Raw genomic sequence first — 23,051 nt, 5'->3', positions numbered from 1 at the left:
ATACACACATACACACACATATATGTATGTGTGTGTGTGTATGTGTGTGTATATATATATATATATATATATATATATATATATATATATATATATATCCACTAATGTTAATCACTTAGAATAGAAAGCACCAGGATTAACTAAACCAGGATCTGTCCTAACAATATCAAAGTAACACTATTTTCTGGTACTGCCAGGAAGTTGGGTGTCTGGGGTTAATCAAATACTCAGATCTCTACTTATGCCAACCTGTGGATTTGAAAATTGCTAAGACATTTACATTAACAGTCCACTGAACTTAATTTAATTTTTGCTGTAGAGTTCAGGGAGTATTTCTTTATCTTGGTCTTTGAATCAGAATCATTTATTATAAATGTTTCAAAAGGATACCAGTTAACAAAGCGTTCTGATTGGTAACCTGTTGGATAAAACAGTTTTCATTATTAAAAAAATGCTCACAACAAATAAGACTGTTGTGTTTTTTATGAAAATAAAAATAATGGAATCAAAATCTTCATATTTTTTGAAAAATAAAAAAAAATTAATGAACAGTCCACTTACAGTGAGTTCACAGAAATCGATGCTATCAAGGCTTTTGCTTCTGTGGAGTCTCCCTTTTATTCGTCTTAAAGAAGGTTTTCCTTGGCTGACGCTAGAAGTAGCACCATTCGGATTTTCAGAGGATGGCGTTACCCTGAAAGAAGAGGAAACACATTTAGGTTTACAGGAAAACACATTTCTCGGGTATGAAATAAGTATTTACTTGAGGACAGCTTTGGAAACCTCAGGCTCCTTTTTTTCAACCAAGAAGCTAAGAGCCACAGCCGAGCTACCTCCCATCAGATACCCTTTCTAAGTATTTCTCAGCAGTTTGCTGGTTTAGAAATTTTTCTTGACAGGGTTCAAATGTTTCTACATTAAGATTTACTAAAAGTCAACGCCGTGACCATCAAAGAAGCAATTAAAGCCAGACTGAAGTTTCCTAGGTAACTGGAAGGTATCTGCTTCCTGCTGGGAAGTTCTTTATACGGAGCGCTCAGCCCAGCGCCTGGCACGCCCAATGCAAGTCAGCTCTCCTTGTGTACAACCACAGACACCGTTCAGCATGCTTTTTTAATCAGGAAAATTACTTTAAAAATTTTAAACATTGACAGTCAACACTCAGTTCACCATGATTACAGAACAACGAAAATACAGATAAAAAGAAGTGGTAAATAATCTAAGTTATCTACAGATGCACATCAGCATACATGCTTGTATATGTATACACACACTCAAGACTGTCATGTGTTCAATCGTTTCTGTGCCACTTCTGCTGGCAGCCTTAGCAGGTGCCCTGGGAACCTGGGAGGAAACTGCTTAGTGGATTATCGTCTTAGAGATGACAAAGGTTTTAAGTAGTAAGACCGACTGGTAAGTATGGCTTATCAAAATCAGTTTCCTTATTTTATGGTCAGGTTTCCTGCTTGTATACATCCTATGTTCATATACTTTTCAACTTTCCTGACCTACTTAATATTTTGTATTTAAGATTTTGTTGTCTGAAAGAGATCAAATAGGCCTCTTGTTGCTTGACAAGAACACAGAGAATGAACTATCAGCAAAGTAAATTTGACTTATATAATAAGATGGGAGTAAATATCATAAAATAGAGTATTCTAGGTATGACTGCATTTAAAGTAAAAGTGCCATATCCCTATAGTTATGACATTTAAAGAGTATGAAAAGATACAAAAGTGAAAAGTAAAGCCTTCCTCTCCCCCCCTCATCCCAAATCCCCATCTCTTTTTTTAACTGATTATTTATTTTGAGAGAGAGAGCACAAGTGTGCACACGCATGCAAGAGAGGCTGGAGAAGAGGGGAAAGAATCCCAAGCAGGTTCCATGCTCAGTGCAGAGCCCGATTCAGGGCTCAATCTCACAGTGAGATCATGACCTGAGCCGAAATCAAGAATTACTTAACCAACTATTTCAGGGGTCAGACACTTAACCGACTGAGCCACCCAGGCACCCCTCCCCACCCCTTTTTCTAAGGACAATCACCATTAACAGTTCTTTGTATAACCTCCCAAATAAATGTTCTTGCTTATCCACATATGTGTTAATCTCCTTTCAAAACTTTTCAGCAAAGTGACCAAATTGTTCACATTGTCCTGCACCTTACTTTTTCACTTAATTTTCTTGAGGCTCTTCCCATAATAACCCAGCTCTATTTCATTTGTTTAATGGCTAAACAGTATTCCATTGTATAGGTGTATCACAATTTATTCAACCACTCCTCTACCAATGGGTATTTAATTTAGTTTCCAAATGTTTGCTATCAAATTATAAAGCAATGAACATATCTTACATCTTTGGGTACAAACACAGTATTTACTTAGGAAAGACTCCTAGAAGTAAAATGCAGGGTCAGAGGTTTCTAGGTATTGCTAGGCACTGCTTTTCAAAATGGCTTTAGCAATTTACACTTCCATCAACAGTATACAAGAATGTTCCTATGGGGGGTGGGGGGCAGTTGTCCTTAAATATAAGGCTGATTTAATCATTTTATTTTATTATTTTATAACTCAACTTCTCCATGTCCTTCATTATATTTGTCTTGCTGAATTGCTTTCTGTAAAAAAAAAAAAAAAGACCATTACACAGTCCCAACGTGAATATGGATCTGACAACTGACCTTTATACATTGGTTTTTCTTTTATATATTTCAAATCTGTTTTATTAGATGCCTTAATGTTTATAATTCATATCTTTTTAGGGATTTAACCTTTTATCATATTAAAAGTCTCTGTTTCTGGGTGCCTGGGTGGCTCAGTCGGTTGAGCGTCTGACTTCGGCTCAGGTCATGATATCGCGGTCTGTGAGTTCGAGCCCCCATCAGGCTCTGTGCTGACAGCTCAGAGCCTGAAGCCTGTTTCAGATTCTGTGTCTCCCTCTCTTGCCGCCCCTCCCCCACTCATGCTCTGTCTCTCTCTCTCTCTCTCTCTCTCTGTCGAAAATAAACATTAAAAAATTTTTTTAAAAATTTGTTTCAATTAAAGATTTTACCTTAAATGCTATTTTGTCTAATAATTTCCCCATCTATATTTTTAAGTTTTTTTAAATGTTTATTTATTTTTGAGAGACGGGAGAGGGGAGAGAGAGAGAGAGAGAGAGAAGACGGAGTGTGAGTGGGGGAGGGCACAGAGAGAGGAAGACAAAGAATCTGAAGCAGGCTCCAGGCTCTGAGCTGTCAGCAGGACTCAAACTCACAGACTGTGAAATCATGACCTGAGCCAAAGTTGGACACTTAACCAACTGAGCCACCCAGGTGACCCCCACATCTACATTTTTATATTACCCTTTTCTTGGCTTATCTTTTTCTGTGCTCATATTTTCAACCTTGACAAGTATCTGCCTGTCTCTCCCCACCCCCCCTCCTTTAACTTATACTTTAACTTTTGTTAACTCTTTTCAGCATGTAGCTGGACTGTTTCCTTTCTTCTTTTTAGTGTTATTATTATTATTTTTTGAGAGTGAGAGAGCACAAGTAGAGGAGAGATAGAGAGAGGGGACCCAGGATCCAAAGCAGACTCTGAGCCAATACAGGGCTCAAACTCATAGACTCTGAGATCATGACCTGAGCGGAAGTTAGATGCTCAACCAACTGAGCCACCCAGGGGTCTGTTTTCTTTTTTACTAAATCTAAGAATAAGTATCTTTTGAGAGAAACTGAATCCATTCAAATTTATTCATGTTTAGATTTACTCCTGCCATGTTCTTTTAAGGTTTGTGGTGGTTTTTTATTTTGTTGTTGTTATTGCTATTGTTGAGAGACAGAATGTGAGTGAGAGAGAAGGACAGAGGAAGAGGGAGAGAGAGAATCTTAAGAAGGCTCCATCCTTTCATGCATCCTTTGCATCCTTTGTGCAAAAGTCCTATAGGCAGTGGTTCCTGCAAGGCTTTTCTCTTAGTAGATTCATCCCATCTACTAATGTACTAAGTACATTTCAGAGATTCCTCAAAAATGCTGGTCCACTGATGGTATTCGTTGTTGTTTGCTCAGATTGTTATTATTTTTCTTGTGGCTTTTTAAATTCATATATTTGTTATTTCACTGAATTGCCAATGAGAACACCTTTTAAGTCACCTCCCAGAATAAAATTCTGATGATGTCTCTTTCATTATTTTCAATACAAAAAAAAAGTGGTATGCTGTACAGTTTTGTTCTCTTCTCTGCAGAGTAAAAGCTTCCATGAAAACAAAGAATTTCACTTAAGAAAAGAGGGCATATAGGAAAAAAAAATAGTTGTAAAACATTGTATAAGTCATAAATTTTCTTTGTCTCCTTTCTCCCACTTAACTTTGATAGCACTGATTATGTGGCATAATCATATTACAAGATATTAATATAAGCTTTTCTGACAAAAGACACATGTCACAAATTTTCCTCTCATTTGACTTAGAAAGACATCACTATTTACCTTTTTTTCCAAATCTAAAACCTATGAGAAGAATTTACATACAAAATTTGTAAATGACAGCCAAGAAATTTATCAGACTTACCTCAAAGTAATACTGAGGCCAGTGACAATGTAAAACAGAAAAAAAAAAAAAACATCCTAAATATAACTAGAAGGATGGCTTTTTCCCTTCCCTACCAGGATCATAATAAAAACATTTATTAAGGAGTAAAGCTGAATTGGGCATAGCAGGCGAACATCAGGTCTGTACCCACCCCACCCACAGACTTGGCAGAAGGAAGGTGCCTTGTCTACACATAGAACCAGGCTCCTACCCAGTAATTTCAGTAACTGTAAAGTTTTGACCAGGTCTTTGTGAAGCTAGGAGGTCAACTGTTAAAAAGCATATGATTCAGTAATGACCCCCTTTTTTTTGGTGGGAAAAAAAGAAAAGGAATAAACACAGTTCCAGGTAATAAATAGAATGGTGGGGTACCTAGGAGACTCTGTCGGTTAAGCGTCTGACTTTGGCTCAAGTCATGATCTTACAGTTCATGGGTTTGAGCCTTGCACCAAGCTCTGCACTGAATGGTGCAGAGCCTGGAGCCTGCTTTGGATTCTGTCTCTCCCTCTCTCTCTCTGCCCCTCTCCTGCTCATGCTCTTCCCTACCCCGAAAATAAACAAACATTAAAAAAAAAGAAAAAACAATACAGACTATTAGTCATAGAGATAGCGAATATTTCAGTAGTAGCTCATGTGGAAATACTTATTTAATCTGAGTGATACAGCGCAATTTAGTTTTATAGTTTCTCTACCTCCATGCATCAACAGTTGTTATCTAGTCCATATGTGATATACAGTTTGACATTGCCTGAAGAAGGATGTTAACAAGAGAACTTATTTGTTAACATCAATGAAGATGACAGCATTTGTTTGGGAGGGTAAATAACAAATCACAGAGAAGCAGAAGGGGTCTTGAGGTTTAGGGAATTTAAGATGTCACTAGTCCTTTGTTTTACTACAATTTTTGAGAATTAATATTTGTCCTGGGGCAGGGATATGTGCGTTCAAATCGTTTTCTGCTGGACATTCATAAGAATATAGAGGTATAGGGGCACCTGAGTGGCTCAGTCAGTTAAGCATCTGACTCTTGATCTCTGCTCAGGTCTTGATCTCAGGGTCGTGAGTTCAAGCTGCATGTTGGGCTCCTCACTGGGTGTGGAGCCTACTTAAAAAAAATAATAATGATACAGAGGTATATTACAACTCAGGTAAGAAGGGCTGTACTTGGATACAAAACGCCCACCAAGGACAGTTCTTCCTGATCTGGAATATAAGGAGTATTTTTTAGTCTCAGGGCCCCACTCTCCTGATGGTGTGGTCTGAACTGAATAAATCAGACTTTGGAGTTCATTTCCTAAATATTTAGGAGAACAGCCCTTGATGGTAGGGAAAATAAAGTTAGTAACTGAGATACAGGCATCTTAGATATTTTCCCTTGAACTCTGGGGAAATCAGTATTTAGCTTCCAATGAAGTTTTTTCTTTTCCTAATTCCGAATTCCATTTAATCATCCCTAGGGGATTACTGGGAAGAAAATTTCTGCTTCTCTCCAATCCCTTCATATTTTCCCACCATGTTTTTGTGGGCATGGCTGGCATGCTTGAAAGGCAGAAACCCAGGGTCCACCCTCTCACTTTGTTTATAACTCGGGAGCTTTGGCTCACAATCATTTTTGACCATGGTTCACTTGGAACAAACAACTCCCAAGCTTATCTACCTCGCCCATCTCTAATTTCTAGTGGAAAAGATCTCAATAACAAAATATTGAGCAAAAACCATCAAGATGGTAAAAACAAGGTAGTTACGCAAGAAGAAACTACCAACAAAGGTAACATCTAACAATTCTTCTACAAGGTATTAATTTTAATATATCACCAATTGACACCACAAACCATTTCAAGATTAACACTAATTGGTGATAGCAAAGTATCTTCCCCCCAAACAAGGGTATAAGAACAGGTGCCTAAGTACAGCAGGGAAGTTGACTTTAGGATACTGAATCTTTGTGAAGGACACTTAAGTAAAAGCTAGTAAAATCCTAATTTTTTGTCTGTAAGTATCAGACTTCAAAAACCTGAAGAGTTCACTTAAAAGGTTTATCTAAATGGCCCTTAGCTGTACTTGTAAATAATAATGTGCATAATTGGCTACAATTTGCTCACTAAAGAAACTAAGAAAGGGATGGATGTTAACTAGACTTACTGTACTGATCACTTGGCTATATATATAAATACTGAATTATTATGCTGTACTCCTGAAAGTAATACATCGTATGTCAATTATACCTCAATAAATTTTTAAAAAGTAAAAAAAACAAAACACAGTGAGAAAGGACTTGGATATTAGAGACATTCCCGCCTCATCAGGGGAACCTCTATGACTCATGAGGGGGCTATGTGCCACCCTTGGAGAAACAACATCCTATAGGGCACTTTTCAGTCATGTTGTACCTGTTTTCAGTCATTCTTCATTTCTAGACTGTCATGTCCCTGCTCAAATGTGTTTTTAACCCTAACCACTGGTATAAGTAAGACCTGATTTGTGACTCTGGGCAGGTCAATGACCTCATCTGTAAAACTGGGAAAATACAGCACCTACCTCACAGGGGTGCTATAGGTTAATGAGAGGATGCTTGGAAATCACTTATGCTGGGCCCAGCAGGCACTAAGCTCAATGAATGGCAGTTCTTCTTATTTCCACAATCTGATTACTGGACAACTATTTGAATGAGTGAATTGAGGGCTGCCTGGATGGCTCAGTCTGTTAAGTGTCTGAATTCGGCTCAGGTCATGATCTCAAGGTTTGTAAGTTTGAACCCCGTGTTGAGCTCTGTGCTGACAGTTCAGAACCCAGAGCCTGCTTGAGATTCTGTGTCTCCTTCTCTCTCTGCCCCTCCCCCACTCACATTCTGTCTCTCTTTCTCACAAAATTAAATAAACATTAAAAAAATTTTTTGGGGCGCCTGGGTGGCGCAGTCGGTTAAGCGTCCGACTTCAGCCAGGTCACGATCTCGCGGTCCGCGAGTTCGAGCCCCGCATCAGGCTCTGGGCTGATGGCTCAGAGCCTGGAGCCTGTTTCCGATTCTGTGTCTCCCTCTCTCTCTGCCCCTCCCCCGTTCATGCTCTGTCTCTCTCTGTCCCAAAAATAAATAAACGTTGAAAAAAAAAATTTTTTTAATGAGTGAGTGAATTGATGTCACATGGCCTTCAATAATTACTGAATCAAATAACCAGGAGAAATATATTTATAAGCCTGAAGAAAATGAAATGATACTCTTTTTCCCCCGCTAAGATCAATATAAATATTCCTAAGAGCACTCGATGCAAAAATCGAGACTGACAACAATATAATTATTGTGAAAATATTTTTCACGTGTCACATAAAATAGACAGGAGTTAACAATTATTTGGGCTTCACATCCACTGGAGAGCAAGGAGCTGGCCTTGGTACCTGTACTGGATTATGGTGCCCTTTCTCTCCACTCTTCCTAAAGCCAGGAACCTGTGAATGTGACCCCATTTAGAAAAAGGGTCCTTGCAGATGTAATTAAGTCAAGGGTCTCAGGATGAGATCATCCTGGATTATCCAGGTGGACCCTAAATCCAATGACAAATGCCCTTAGAAGAGACAGAAGAGGAAGAGATACAGACACACCAAGAAGACTATGTGAAGATGTAGAGATGGGAGTGATCTGGCCACAAGCAATGCCTGGAGCCCCCAGGAGCTGGAAGAGGCAAGGACTCTCGCCAAGAGACTTCAAGGGAGCGTGGCTCTGAAGACACCTTGATTTCAGACTTCTGGCCTCCAGAACGGAGGGAGAATAAATTTCTGCGGTTTTAAGCTAGTGAGTTAGTGGTAATGTTGTAGCAGCTCTAGGAAATACAGCGCCTTAGTGCTTTCATCACCAGCAGTTATAAGAAGAAACCCCCCAAAGGAAGCAAGCTGAGCAAACTCACACCCACCTCAGGCAGAGCTAACAGGCCTTAGTTCTGGGCTCCTAAACAGTAGTGATTCAGAACCAAACACTGCCAACAGTCCTACTTCCTAAATTTCTTGGAGCAGAGGGTTTTGGCAGATGCCACTAATGCAGGTCTGGCTGTTTTTCTGCTTTAGTGTCCATTTAAATTGTGTGTAAATATAATATTCCTTAATGGATTTGCAGAGTCAATGAGAAAGAAAGATATTGCACAAAAGGAAGCTGATGAGCACAAAAGGTCAAACTAGGTAGAAGTGTGGGGCCAAAACACTGAAACGTTCAGCCCTACCCTTTACTTACACTAGCATAGGCTTTGCAGGCATGCAGTTTTTCCACAGAGACTGCAAAAATTTAAACAGAACACAGATAGCATAAAAGCTTTCAGAAGCACCTTCATATAAATTCTTATTCATAGCACACCCAATGATCATAGTATGCCCTCACATCTTGTAAACAGCTATAAGCTATTGCATCCCAAGGCCTGACAACCATTCTGATGTCTGCTATTGGTTCCCGCCCACCACTCAGGAGTCATAACCCATATCTACATATCTTCTTGCTACGTAAAGGTGCGTTCTGTCTCAATTATCCATGTGCAGTTGCTCTGATACTAACAAAATGAAATGTTAATCTAGAAAATAAATTCCAGGGGCGCCTGGGTGGCACAGTCGGTTAAGCGTCCGACTTCAGCCAGGTCACAATCTCGCGGTCTGTGAGTTCGAGCCCCGCGACAGGCTCTGGGCTGATGGCTCAGAGCCTGGAGCCTGTTTCCGATTCTGTGTCTCCCTCTCTCTCTGCCCCTCCCCCGTTCATGCTCTGTCTCTCTCTGTCCCAAAAATAAATAAACGTTAAAACCCATAAAAAAAAAAAAAAAAGGGGCGCCTGGGTGGCACAGTCGGTTAAGCGTCCGACTTCAGCCAGGTCACGATCTCGCGGTCCGTGAGTTCGAGCCCCGCGTCGGGCTCTGGGCTGATGGCTCAGAGCCTGGAGCCTGTTTCCGATTCTGTGTCTCCCTCTCTCTCTGCCCGTCCCCCGTTCATGCTCTGTCTCTCTCTGTCCCAAAAATAAATAAACGTTGAAAAAAAAAAATTAAAAAAAAAGAAAATAAATTCCAGAAGATATAAGATAGATGGATCAGGCAGCACAATATTCTTCAACTTAAAAAAACCCACAAAACTATATATGTATGTTATATTTAACAATACCATCCACTTGGGGCACTTGGGTGGCTCAGTCAGTTGACTGTCTGACTCTTGATTTCCACTCAGGTCATGATTTCACGGTTTGTGAGATCAAGCCCTGCATTGGGCTCTATGCTGACAGCACAGAGCCTGCTTGGGATTCTCTCTCTCCGTCTCTCTGCTCCTCCCCCATGTGTGCATGTGCACTCGCTCTCCCTGTCTCTCTCTCTCTCAAAGTAAACATTAAAAAGTACCATCCACTCTGGAGTTTCTGTAGCATATGCTCTTCACTTTGCCACTGCAGAAACTACATTAGTATTTGCAAAATCACTTAACATTGAGCAGAAATTCTGAAATGCTCATTTAAGATTGTGGAAAAGTTAAACAAAATCCCCCTGCCTCTTCCAGGCCATCTCTTAGTAAGATGGTTTTTAATGCTGGCCCCAGTTCACTGCCAGCCTGAAATATGAATCTCCAGAGTACTAAACTATCTGAATTTTATTTTCTCGTGTCCTCTCCTCACAAAATGTATTGGGGAATATATGTTCAGAAGAGGCATTCCAGTGATGAAAAAGAATAAACCTAAGTTTCCAGATTTGTTGGCCAAATGATGCTAATATTCATGTCTAATAGCTCCTCCAATATTATTCCATATCTTAATTTTTACATTTAATATCAGCAAAATTTCCTTCCCAGTTATGCATTATTAAGAATTCATTCATTCAGGAGCTCCTGGGTGGCTCAGTCAGTTAAGTGTCCGACTTCGGCTCGGGTAATGATTTCATGGTTCATGGGCCTGAGTCCCACACCGGGCTCTGTGCTGACAGCTTGGAGCCTGGAGCCTGCTTCAGATTCTGTGTCTCCCCCTCTCTCTGCCCTTTCCCCACTCATGCTCTGTCTCTCTCAAAAATAAATAAACATTAAAAAAAAGGAATTCATCAGCAAAGTCACAGGATAAAAATTTAATGTACAGAAATCAGTTGCACTCTTATACACTAATAATGAAGCAATAGAAAGACAAATAAAGAAATTGATCCCATTCACAATTGCACCAAGAATCATAAAATACCTAGGAATAAACCTAACCAAAGATGTAAAAGATCTGTATGCTGAAAACTATAGAACCCTTACGAAAGAAATTGAAGAAGATACAAAGAAATGGAAAAACATTTGTGCTCATGGATTGGAAGAATAAATATTGTTAAAATGTCAATACTACCCAAAGCAATCTACACATTCGATGCAATCCCAATCAAAATTGCACCAGCGTTCTTCTTGAAGCTACTAGAACAAGCAATCCTAAAATTTGTATGGAACCACAAAAGACCCTGAATAGCCAAAGTAATTTTGAAGAAGAAGACCAAAGCGGCAGGCATCACAATCCCAGACTTTAGCCTCTACTACAATGCTGTAATCATCAAGACAGCATGGTATTGGCACAAAAACAGACACATAGACCAATGGAATAGAATAGAGACTCCGGAAGTGGACCCACAAAAGTATGGCCAACTAATCTTTGACAAAGCAGAAAAGAATATCCAACGGAAAAAAGACAGTCTCTTTAACAAATGGTGCTGGGAGAACTGGACAGCAATATGCAGAAGAATGAAACTAGACAACTTTCTCATACCATTCACAAAAATAAACTCAAAATGGATGAAGGACCTGAATGTGAGACAGGAAACCATCAAAACCCTAGAGGAGAAAGCAGGAAAAAAACCTCTCTGACCTCAGCCGCAGCAATTTCTTACTTGACACATCTCCAAAGGCAGGGGAATTAAGAGCAGAAATGAACAATTGGGACCTCATGAAGAAAAAAAGCTTCTGCACTGCAAAGGAAACAATCAACAAAACTAAAAGGTAACCAACGGAATGGTAAAAGATATTTGCAAATGACATATTGGGCAAAGGGCTAGTATCCAAAATCTATAAAGAACTCACCAAACTCCACACCCGACAAACAAATAATCCAATGAAGAAATGGGCAGAAGACATGAATAGACACTTCTCTAAAGAAGACATCCAGATGGCCAACAGGCACATGAAAAGATGCTCAACATCACACCTCATCAGGGAAATACAAATCCAAACCACACTGAGATATCACCTCATACCAGTCAGAGTGGCTAAAATGAAATCAGGTAACTATAGATGCTGGAGAGGATGTGGAGAAACAGGAACCCTCTTGCACTGTTGGTGGGAATGCAAACTGGTGCAGCCACTCTGGAAAACAGTGTGGAGGTTCCTCAAAAAATTAAAAATAGATCTGCCCTATGACCCAGCAATAGCACTGCTAGGAATTTACCCAAGGGATACAGGAGTGCTGATGCAAAGGGGCACTTGCACCCCAATGTTTATTATAGCAGCACTTTCAATAATAGCCAAATTATGGAAAGAGCCTAAATGTCCATCAACTGATGAATGGATAAAGAAATTGTGGTTTATATATACAATGGAATAATACTTGGCAATGAGAAAGAATGAAATATGGCCTTTTGTAGCAACGTGGATGGAACCGGAGAGTGTTATGCTAAGTGAAATAAGTCATATAGAGAAAGACAAATACCATATGTTTTCACTCTTATGTGGATCCTGAGAAACTTAACAGAAGACCATGGGGGAGGGGAAGGGGGAAAAAAAGTTAGAGAGGGAGGGAGCCAAACCATAAGAGACTCTTAAAAACTGAGAATAAACTGAGGGTTGATGGGGGGTGGGAGGGAGGGGAAAGTGGATGATGGGCACTGAGGAGGGCACCTGTTGGGATGAGCACTGGGTGTTGTATGGAAACCAATTTGACAATAAATTTCATATTAAAAAAATTTTTTAAAGGAATTCATTTATTCAATATGTATCTTTTGAGGACCTATTTTGTACCAGAAACTAGTTAAAGGGAATTTAGTAATGAACTGAACAGACAAAAAGCCCTGCCCGCATGCAACTTAAATTCCAGTGAGGGGTGGGAGAGGTAAGAGGTATGAAAATTAAGTAAAATTTGAAGTGGGTTAGATATTGGTAAGTGCTCAGGAGAAAAGCAGAGTGGGAGGGTAAGACCATTAGTGCTGACTTCTTTTTTCTTCCTGTATACCATCAATCTGAAAAGCCATCTTCAAATGTTACCGCTTCTTGCTTCAATAGAGACACAGTCTTCATATATTTGCTAAAATATTTTTCCATGCTTCCACGGACTTTTCCTTTTTTTGTTTTCCTTTTCCTTTCCTTTTCAGCGGCTCCACACCCAACACAGGGCTTGAACTCAAGACTGTGAGATCAAGAGTCACATACTCTACCGACTAAGCCAGCCTTTCCATGGACATTTCTTAATCACTGCTAACTTTTACCAGCCAGCCTAGTCTTCGATGTGCTGTCACTTGCTGTGCATCAAATTAAAATACCTTTTGCAGAATAAATCTCTCTTTTTTTTTTTTAAACACATGGGAGTGGGGCAGTGAGGAAGACACTAGTATTCAGTAAGCGCACATTATTCATCCAGGCATAGTGGCAGTGGCAGACACTCTGTATTCAGTATCTCAGTTGATCCCGGTATGACCCCATGAGGTAGACAGCATCATTCACACGGTACACACCAAGAAACAGATACTCCAGTGACTTGTTTAAGGTCACACAATAAGTGGCACAGCTGAAATTTGAACTTCGCTGCCCATGCATTTTTGTCTCACCTCCAAAATTCTCCGTTCCTGGGATTCTTTTTTTTTTTTTTTAACTTTTTTCTTGGTTGCTCAATCTTTCTATTCCTTGGATCACTCTTTCATTTCGTCTTAGATAGCAGAAACTACTTTTCTCAAATGCCTAAAAGTAGCCTCACTTCCTTTTCTCTATAACCTTGAAATTAAATTCAAATTGAAGTGAGTAAATCTCTATGGACCACAAATTTTAAAATTAAAATAGCCACTTGAACACCAAAATTTCTGGCATAATTTTTCTATAGTCCCCCATCCCTTTTCTGGACTATTTCTTTCGTGACAGAATCTTACACTTCAGTCTCTAGGCAATGGAATGCCAGGGCAGCACACGGGGATTCCATATACCACATTTTAACGCTAATAAAATGCAATACAATCTGATAGGTAATCAACTGTGTAAACGAGATCTGGAAAGCCTCCAAACATTTTTCTTTTAAGGGCGATCTTTTTCCGTTACCCCAATAACAGTTTCCAGGTCAGAGGAACTGGAACGCGTGCAGATAAAACGTAGTCCCCGATAATGCAATTATAATCTCGCAACTTACTCCCCTTACGGTGGGAGCGGCTCGCCCTTCACTCTGTACCCACAGCAGATGGATTTTGAGAAATAACAGAAAACACAAACAGAGCTAATACATTGCTGGCTGCCTCCAAGGGAGCGTGGCTGGAAATTCTGAGCGAAAAGTGGCGGGGATGGGGCTGAAAGGACAGTCCTGGGCGGGAGACCGGTGCCCGGGTGCCCGTGAGCCTCCGGGTTCCCGCCCCTCCCTCCCCGCAGCGCGCCGCTCTACGTGTCACGGAGCACAGCCGAGGGTCGCGGCGGCACGAGCTCGCGTGGACCTGGGACGCGGCGGCGCTCGGGCCCCACGGGCTCCGAAATGGCTGCTGCGCTCCCCGCTCTCGGCGCCCGTCGGGCCCGGCCGCCGGCGGCCTCGCTGCCCGCCCGCCCCGGCCCCGACCCGCGTCCGCCGCGCCCGCCGCGCCCTCACCACAGCTTTCTCTTGAGCGGCAGGAGGCTGCCGCGGTTGGAGGGGGTGACGCCGATGGCCATCTGCAGCACCGTCAGGTATTTCTGGTACTTCATCTTGTCCCCGCTCCGCTCGCGGGCAGGGCCCCGCCGCCGCCGCCGGCGCCGCAGACACAGCCCCTCCAAGCGCCGCATAGATCAGCTCTGGGCCATCCGCCGCCGCCACAGCTCCCGCCGCTCCCGCCGCCGCGGCCGTGCGCGCCCGGCTCCCGCTCCTGCTCCCGCTGCCGCTGCCGCCGCTCCCGCCGCCGCCGCCGCTGCCTCCTCTGCCGCTACGGCCGCGCGTGGCCGGGGCTCCCGCTCCCGCCGCCGCCGTCGCCGTGCGTGGCCCGCCGCTCCCGCCGCCGCGGCCGCCGCCGCCGTGCGTGGCCCGCCGCCTCCCGCACCGCCCCCTCCGCCCCCTCCGCCCCTCCGCCCGGCCAGCGCAGTCCCCGCGTGAGTCCTGGGCGGGCGGCGGGCCTTGTGGGACTCCCTGTCCCAGAGCTCAGGAGCGGCCCGGTTGTCGCCCCCGCCCACTGGCGCCTCCTGGCCCTGCGCCGCGAGTGCCTCAGTTTCCCCAGCAGCCGACGGGAACTCGTTTTCAACCGTGTAGAGTCTAAGAAAATCCCATGACAAACTTTCAGGACAGAAAAAAAAATTTTTTTTTAATTTATAGTTACCAGTTAATGGTTGTAACGGAGCGGGGACAAGATCATTGACGGGTTCTAGCCTTAAGTGTTTGAAGATTTTGTTTACATAAAATGCATCTCTACAAAATGCATGTATGTGTGTACATATACATACTATAATGTGATATATTATATACATGCATGCACGTGTGTACATATACGTACTATAATGTGATATATACGTGCATGTACGTGAGTACATATACATACTATAAATATGATATTATTATATACATGATGTACGTAGCATATATATGCAGTCCTAGCTTGCACGGTTGTTTGAAACTGTGAGAATGTGAACCATGCAAAACTATCTTAATAATCAATGGGAAAAATTAAGATCGTTTCGTGATCTTTAAAAATTTTGTCAAAACGTTCCAAACTCCCTTCACTGATGGTTGTAAACGTATAAAGAAATGAAAGGGGGCGGGGGGGAAAGAAAAACTAATCATTTAATACCCCGTAGTTTGAAACATTAAAAACGTTGATAATTAAACTTATTTCTTTGTAAGGGAAACTTATCAAGAGTAATTTGAATAATGCCAGTCTTCTCCTGATAGAATTGTTAAATACCCAGAAAGCATCTTGTCTGAGCCTTGGTAATGCATCATGTTTGGATCACTTTCAACATTTCATCCTCTGTGCTTTCAATGTTGTGAAATATAGGAGTTCCTTTAACGTGTCATTCTGGGACATCCTTATTCTTTTTGTCACAACCACTTTCCTCCTCCTGGTTCATATTCAGTAAGTTCTTCTGGCTGCAAATCTAGTCTCTGGAAAGACAACCATGTCAGTATTTTGACAGTAGCCTATTTTTTTCTATAATACCATTTATATTCCATTCAAATTTCACTTCACTTTCATCTTTATCATTTTTTTGTTTCTTTGCTACACTATCACTTTTGTTGATCAATTCTCTCAGTTACCCATTTTTATACAATGCTGCATGGGTTTATCACTGGGAAAAAAGGAGGCAACACAACTGCACACTTTGCTGTCATTACCTAAACTGTATAACAGGTGTGCAATAACCAATAACTGACAAATTTTGAAAGAACTGCTCTGATTGCTCATTGATCATGATGCACATGTTATTTACATAGTGATTTGTGGACTAAGGAGCTACCATGCAAGATTTATGCATTTTCTCACACTTAATATGCTATGATAACTGAAATTTGAACCATATTGTGGAACAACTGGTGTTATTTAAGCCAGAGTAGCTAACATCCAGCATATCTGAACCTGTAAAGCAAGGACTGCCTCTGTGTGTATGTGTGTGTGCACGTGTGTGTGTGTATGACATGTATGTATAAAGAGTACAGATAACAAGTACCTGCATACCAGGCAGAATTATCAAATGTTAATGTCCTCCCTCCACAGTACATCCCTCTTGTACCTCTACTTAAACACTACATTTTCAAGTTAATTAGCATGTAAGAATATTAGACCAAAACAGTCTCCTTCTGGGGGCTCCCAACATGATTTCATAGTCACTTTGGTAGGAAACCTAGTCTGAATCTACTTCACTTTTATTTACCCAGAAGTTTCGTCTCTCACATAAAATGAAGAATTGGCAGATCTTTGACATTTCAAATGTATCTCCACACACGGAAGAGGACCTTGGAGCCAAACTTTGAAAAAGCGTCAGGGTCTGTACTTATGTATTCATCATTTTCCATGGCTTTTTGTACCACCTTCTCATAGCTTGTAAGACATTTGATGAAAATACCGCGCTGTACTCAAGGATTTAGACAACTAGAGGCTGAGGGGATCAATTCAGGATAATGAAAGACAAAAATAAATCTGGTAGAAGCACTTCCAGAATGGCAGAAAATCTGCTTCTCCATAAAAAGGGAACACTGGCTATAATTGTCAAAATCAACCTTCTCAGAACTTGAGAAATTAACCAAAGGCTTGCAACTATCTAAAAAACACATAGACATGAAAAACTATTGAGTTTTGGTAAGAACAGTGAGCTTTCTAGCATTTGACTTGCCCAATTCCCATCTCCTCTCCAGCTGAATGGTAGCCTTGTATACCAACAACAATCTTATAACTACATTGGGTTTTTTTTTTTTTAATTTTTTTTTTCAACGTTTATTTATTTTTGGGACAGAGAGAGACAGAGCATGAACGGGGGAGGGGCAGAGAGAGAGGGAGACACAGAATCGGAAACAGGCTCCAGGCCCTGAGCCATCAGCCCAGAGCCCGACGCGGGGCTCGAACTCACGGACCGTGAGATCGTGACCTGGCTGAAGTCGGACGCTTAACCGACTGCGCCACCCAGATGCCCCATAACTACATTGGTTTTTAAAACAGGTATACTAGCAGCCACTGGAGGTGACATAATGGGTTTAGAGCTCCTCCAAAACTCCATCCTCAGAGAACTGTCATTATTTGACTTGTTGGCAGCACCTTGAAAAGCTCCATTCATAAAGCTTGTCTTTATTTGACCTGGCTCAGAACTCACTTTGTGCAAACAGCTCTATTCCTAGGGCATTTGTTCAGAAACAATCAGTAACAATTGTTTAACATTACAGCTGCCTGAGGTAGTGAAACTAGTTGGGGCTAACAAGAGACTAACCCCCCCCCCCCACCCAAAATTAAAGAACAAATGGGGAATGAAAGTCTGTGCACATGTTCAGGAAACACCTGATAAGGCCCTAATCTCTGACATCTGACTGACCTTGAGGTTCAGTGGCAAGCAGAATGTGAAGGCCAGGGAAGAGATGTAAACTATTTATCAAAATGTCGAAGGTGTGTTCTCACACACACACACACACACACACACACCTTCTCAGCAAAGGCTGGGACACTTATTGGTTCAAAAACATTTAAGGAAATCTCTAATACTTGGTTGACACTAAACACCCGAGAAGAAATTTTGGCTGCCAAACATGAAGAAAAATACAGAATTAGCCCAGCAGAGTCACTGAACAAACAAAACAACAACAAACACCACCACCAACAAACCTTGGAGTGGAGCAGGAAGGATATAATTTCTGGAGTTGCCGCATTCTATTATTCAAAATGTCCAAATTTCAACAGAAAATTATAGGACTTCGAAAGCAACAGAAAAATATGGCCAGTATGGGGGGGGGGGGGGACAATAGAAACTGTCCTTCAGGAAAATCAGGCATTAGACTTATTGGACAAAGACTTTAAATCATCTATTATAAATAGGTTCACTAAAGGAAATCATTTCTTAAGATTCATAGGGAAGTCTGAGAACAATGTCTCACCAAATAGATAATATAAAAGGAGATTGAAATTTTTAAAAATTAAAAATTTTGGAGTTGAAAACTACAATGAAATAAAGTATTCATTAGAAGGGCTTAACAACATATTTGAAATGGCAGAGTCAATGAATTTGAAAATAAATCAATTGAGGTTATCTGGTATGAGGAACAGTAAGAAAAAACAATGAAGAAAAAATGAACAGAGCCTCTGAGAACTATGAAGAACCATTAAGCATACCAACATATGCATAAATTCCCAGAAATAAAGGAGAGAGAAGGGATACAAAAAGTATTTGAAGAAATGACTGAAAAATCCTCAGATTTTATGAAATTATATTAATCTGCACATACAAGGAACTCAAGTAATTCCAAGTAGGATACACTCAAGGCAGTCCACACCGAGACCCATAATAGTCAAATTATTGAAAGCCAAAGACAATGAGAGAATCTTGAAATCTGCAAGAAAAAGCAACTCATCACATACAAGGGATTCTCTGTAAGAGTAATATCTGACTTCTCATCAGAAATCATGGAGGTCAGAAGGGAAGACATTTCAAGGACAGAAAGAAAAAGACTATCAGTGAAGAATTCTACATCTAGCAACATAGCCTTCAAAAATGAAGGAAATAAAGGCATTGCCGGACAAAAACTGACAAATCATCACCAGCATACATGCTTTACAAGAAATACCAAAAGAGTCCTTCAGGCTGAAATGAAAGGATACTAGACAGTAACTTGAATCTGCACAAAGAAATAAAGAGCACCAACTGCATAGTTGAATATAAAAGAAAGTATAAAATATTTTAATATTTTTAATTTGTAAAATCTTTTAATTAAAATATTTTTATTTGGAACTTTTTTCTATATGATTTAAAAGACAACTGAATATATATTTATAACGTATAAATATGTAATTTGTGGGGCGCCTGGGTGGCTCAGTCAGTTAAGCACCCAACTTTGGCTTAGGTGCAAGTCCTGCGTTGGGCTCTATGCTGACAGCTCAAGCCTGGAGCCTGCTTCGGATTCTGTGTCTCCCTCTCTCTCTGCCCCTCCCCCTCTCAAAAATAAACATTAAAAAAATAAAAAAATAAAAATGTAATTTGTATGTAATGTAATGTAATGGCTAGCAAAAAAAGGTTGAGAATGGAGCTATATTGGAGCAGTTTTCGTGTACTATTGAAATCAAGTTGGTACTAATTCTGCTTAGATTATTAGATGATTTTAAATTAAAAAGTTAATTGTAATCTGTAGGACAACCATTAAGAAAATAACTTTTTAGAATATAGAAAAAGGGACAAGAAGACAGTTAAAATGGTACATTTGAAAATATATAGCACAAAAGAAGGCAGTAGTAGAGAAATAGAAGAACAAAAAGGACCTAAGACATGTAAAAGAACATATAGCAAAATGGCAGCCATAAATCCTACCTTAATCAGTAATGACTTTAAATGTGAATCACTAAACATTTCAATCAAAAGACAAGAAATTGGCAGAATGGATATGAAAGCATAATATAGCTGTATGCTGTCTATGAAAGACAACTTTAAGGACACAAATGTGTTGAAAGTAAAAGGATGGAAAGAAGACATGTGCCATGCAAAAAATTTAAAAAAAGAAAAATGGAGTGGCTATGATAATATCAAACAAAATAGACTTTCAGAATAAATTGTTACTAGACACAAAGAAGAACCTGTATGCTGACAAAAGGGTCCGTCCATCAAGAAAACATAACAAGTAGACACATATATTTATGTAACAACTGAGCACCAAAATAGCAAAAGTTAACATTATTGAAGGGGGAAAAATAGGGAATTCAACAATAATAATTGAAGATTTCAATACCCCCACTTTCTGTGATGGTCAGTAAGGAAATAGAAGACTTGAACAACACTATAAACCATGTAGACCCAATACATCTGTACCACACCCAACAGTAGCAAAAATACACATTCTTCTTGAGTGCACATGGAACATTCTATGGGATATATTATAAATTCAGCCACAAAAAAAGCCCTTAATAAATTTTAAAGTGTTGAAATTATATGAAGTATGTTCTCCAGCTACAATGGAATTAAATTAGAAGCCAGTAACAGAAGAAAATTTGGGGATTCACAAATACGTGGAAATTAAATGAAACACCCCTAAATAACCAATGAAACAAGGAAACCAGGAGAGAAATTAGAAAAAAAAAAAACTCTTCATGAATAAAAAAAGCATAGCATAAAACTTAGATGCAGCTAAGGCAGTGCTCAGAAATTTTTAGTTTTGAACACAATATTGAAAAAGATGAAATAGCTCAGATTTACAGCTCACTCTTCCACCTTAACAAATTAGAAAAGAATAGTACACTAAACCCAAAGCAAGCAAAAGGAAGGGAATGATAAAGAGTACAGTGTAAATAAATAAAGACTAGAAAAATGATACAGAAAACCAATAAAACCAAAACTTGGCTCTTAGAAGGGATCAATAAAAGTTTAGACAAACCTTTTACTAAACTGACCAAGGAAAATAGAGACGACTCAAATTATGAAAATTGGGGATGAACAAGAAGATATTATTACCAATCTTGCAGAAATAAAAAGTTTTATAAGGGAATACTCTGAGTCATTGAATGCCAATAAGTTAAATAACCTAGATGAAATGGAAACATTCCTAGAAAGACCAGACTACCGAAACTAAGTCAAGAACACAGAAAATCTGAAAAGAACTGTAACAATGAACAAGATTGAATAAAAAACACTTCCCACCAGAGGAGAGAGGTTATGTCAGTGTTGTTCACTGTGGTATCTATAGTACCCAGAACAGTGCCTGGGATATAGTAGGCACTCAAATATTTGTTGAAGTTGAGTGAGAACATGAATGCAAAGTGAAAGACTGCATGACTTTTCATAAGCCTATCAGTTTCTTAAAGAACAAGACAAGGTACTTGTGTAGTTTTGTATAGCTGGAAATCTGACGTTGTTTTACAAATCCAAGGAAATAAAAATTTGTTGTTAGTTCTCGAAGGATAGCCAGTGCTTCAAAGGAAAATGAGGGGACTGATCCTATAACCCTATGCAAGGTCCAAAGAAGACCTCCCAACAAGCAAATTACCAAGGATTACAGTACTTGAACCTGTGGTCCACCTTCCTTTAAGAGTCTTTCAAAAATTTTTGACTGCTACCTCCAGTAGGAACCACATTTTAAATAATTACCAGCATACACAGACATGTATAGGTGTCCTAGTACTTGTGTGTGTAAGCAGGTGCTTACACACACACACACACACACACACACACACACACACCTGAAGCAAAAGTTTCTGGAAACAATATTTACCTTACTACCTGGATTAAACCTTTCTATTCTCCTCAATTTCATTTTTTAAAGTGTTAATCACAACCCCGCCCAATTTATGTTCCACGTAATACATTGCAGCAATGCCTTGTATAGCACTGCTCTAAGAAATGTCTGTGACTGGGGCGCCTGGGTGGCGCAGTCGGTTAAGCGTCCGACTTCAGCCAGGTCACGATCTCGCGGTCCGTGAGTTTGAGCCCCGCGTCGGGCTCTGGGCTGATGGCTCAGAGCCTGGAGCCTGTTTCCGATTCTGTGTCTCCCTCTCTCTCTGCCCGTCCCCCGTTCATGCTCTGTCTCTCTCTGTCCCAAAAATAAATAAACGTTGAAAAAAAAAAATTAAAAAAAAAAAAAAGAAATGTCTGTGACTAATGCCATCAACAACCACAAAAAGTCAAAGCACCCCTGCCCCCCCCCCCCCCCCCCCCCCCGCCAATAGCATCTAGATTTATTGCTCTGTTAATCTCAGGTTAAGGAGACCCACTTTCCATCCCTCGTAAAGCTATTTGCTTCTGGAATGCTCTGTGAGGAAGCCCTCCTATGTCCTTAGCACCTTGTTGGAACACTCTCTTTAGCTCCTACCCTTGCTTGACATCCAGCTATCTCCTGAATCAGTGCTGCTTCCTGCAACCCTCTGCAGGTGTTTTCTCTTGAACCCCACATGCCTCAAGGAAGGTCAAAACGTGGGGTAAGTTTCCTCCTTGCTAGTACTACCTCTTTAAAACCTCTTCTTGCTCCTTCTCATACCAAAAAAACAAAACTAACAAGAAAAATCTAAAAGCTGGCCCCTCTGAAGTTTATGCTTGTAAATTATACCACCTTCTTCCCCCTCTTCTTTATCATCGTTTTAATGACTTCAACATCCATGTGAATGGACCATCAAACTCTTTGGCCTCTCAGTGCCCTGGCCTCATCTCTTTCAATGACATTTTCCCTGTTCCACATGAGCCACCCACTCCTGTGGTCTTACATTAGAACTGGACTCACAAACTTAAAAGCCACTAGGACTAGGCATTTAAAGCATTAAAGGAGGCCAGGTGTTAGTCATCAGGGGGAGGTGGAACCTGGTGCTGCAGGGCACTTTTAGAAAGGAGCAGCCACTACCCAGTACTGCCAGTTGTTGTCATATGGAAATACTACACTAGTATTTCCACTTCTTCCAATTCATGTCAACACAGATTTTCATGTGCTATCTCCTAAATCTTAAATATTAGCAACAATATGGACTTTCAGTTTTAAGATGGTGACATTAAAACATTCCCCCCCTTTCTTCCCTTGAAACTCAGTTCAAAAGTATAAGCCCAAGAAAGAGAAATAAAAATACCATCTTCAATGAAACTTGGAAATATTGGAAAACCTATCTCAGAAGTTGGAAAGCAGTGGACGAATAGTATATGTCTTACTGGAAGGGAGAGGA

The 23,051-nt window shown here is 40.5% G+C and overlaps 1 protein-coding gene across 18 annotated transcripts in view; it reads right to left on the bottom strand.

Moving 5' to 3' along the window:
- TJP1 (tight junction protein 1) overlaps nt 1-23,051 on the bottom strand; it is a 373,407-nt gene that overhangs the window by 238,541 nt on the left and 111,815 nt on the right. For 15 of the 18 annotated variants that reach the window (XM_045448821.1, XM_045448822.1, XM_045448824.1 and 12 more), the window contains exon 3: nt 562-694. In XM_045448821.1, coding sequence (XP_045304777.1) covers nt 562-694 — 133 coding nt within the window. Of the gene's footprint in view, nt 1-561; nt 695-14,353; nt 14,548-23,051 lie in introns of those variants that run through there. The other 3 variants (XM_045448835.1, XM_045448837.1, XM_045448833.1) reach the window with 2 other exon arrangements.

Source organism: Leopardus geoffroyi, chromosome B3 (genome assembly GCF_018350155.1).
Source record: "Leopardus geoffroyi isolate Oge1 chromosome B3, O.geoffroyi_Oge1_pat1.0, whole genome shotgun sequence".
In the NCBI taxonomy this organism is placed as follows: domain Eukaryota; kingdom Metazoa; phylum Chordata; class Mammalia; order Carnivora; family Felidae; genus Leopardus; species Leopardus geoffroyi.
The sequence above is the reverse complement of the archived record's forward strand: the minus strand, read 5'-3'. Positions and strand labels throughout refer to the sequence as shown.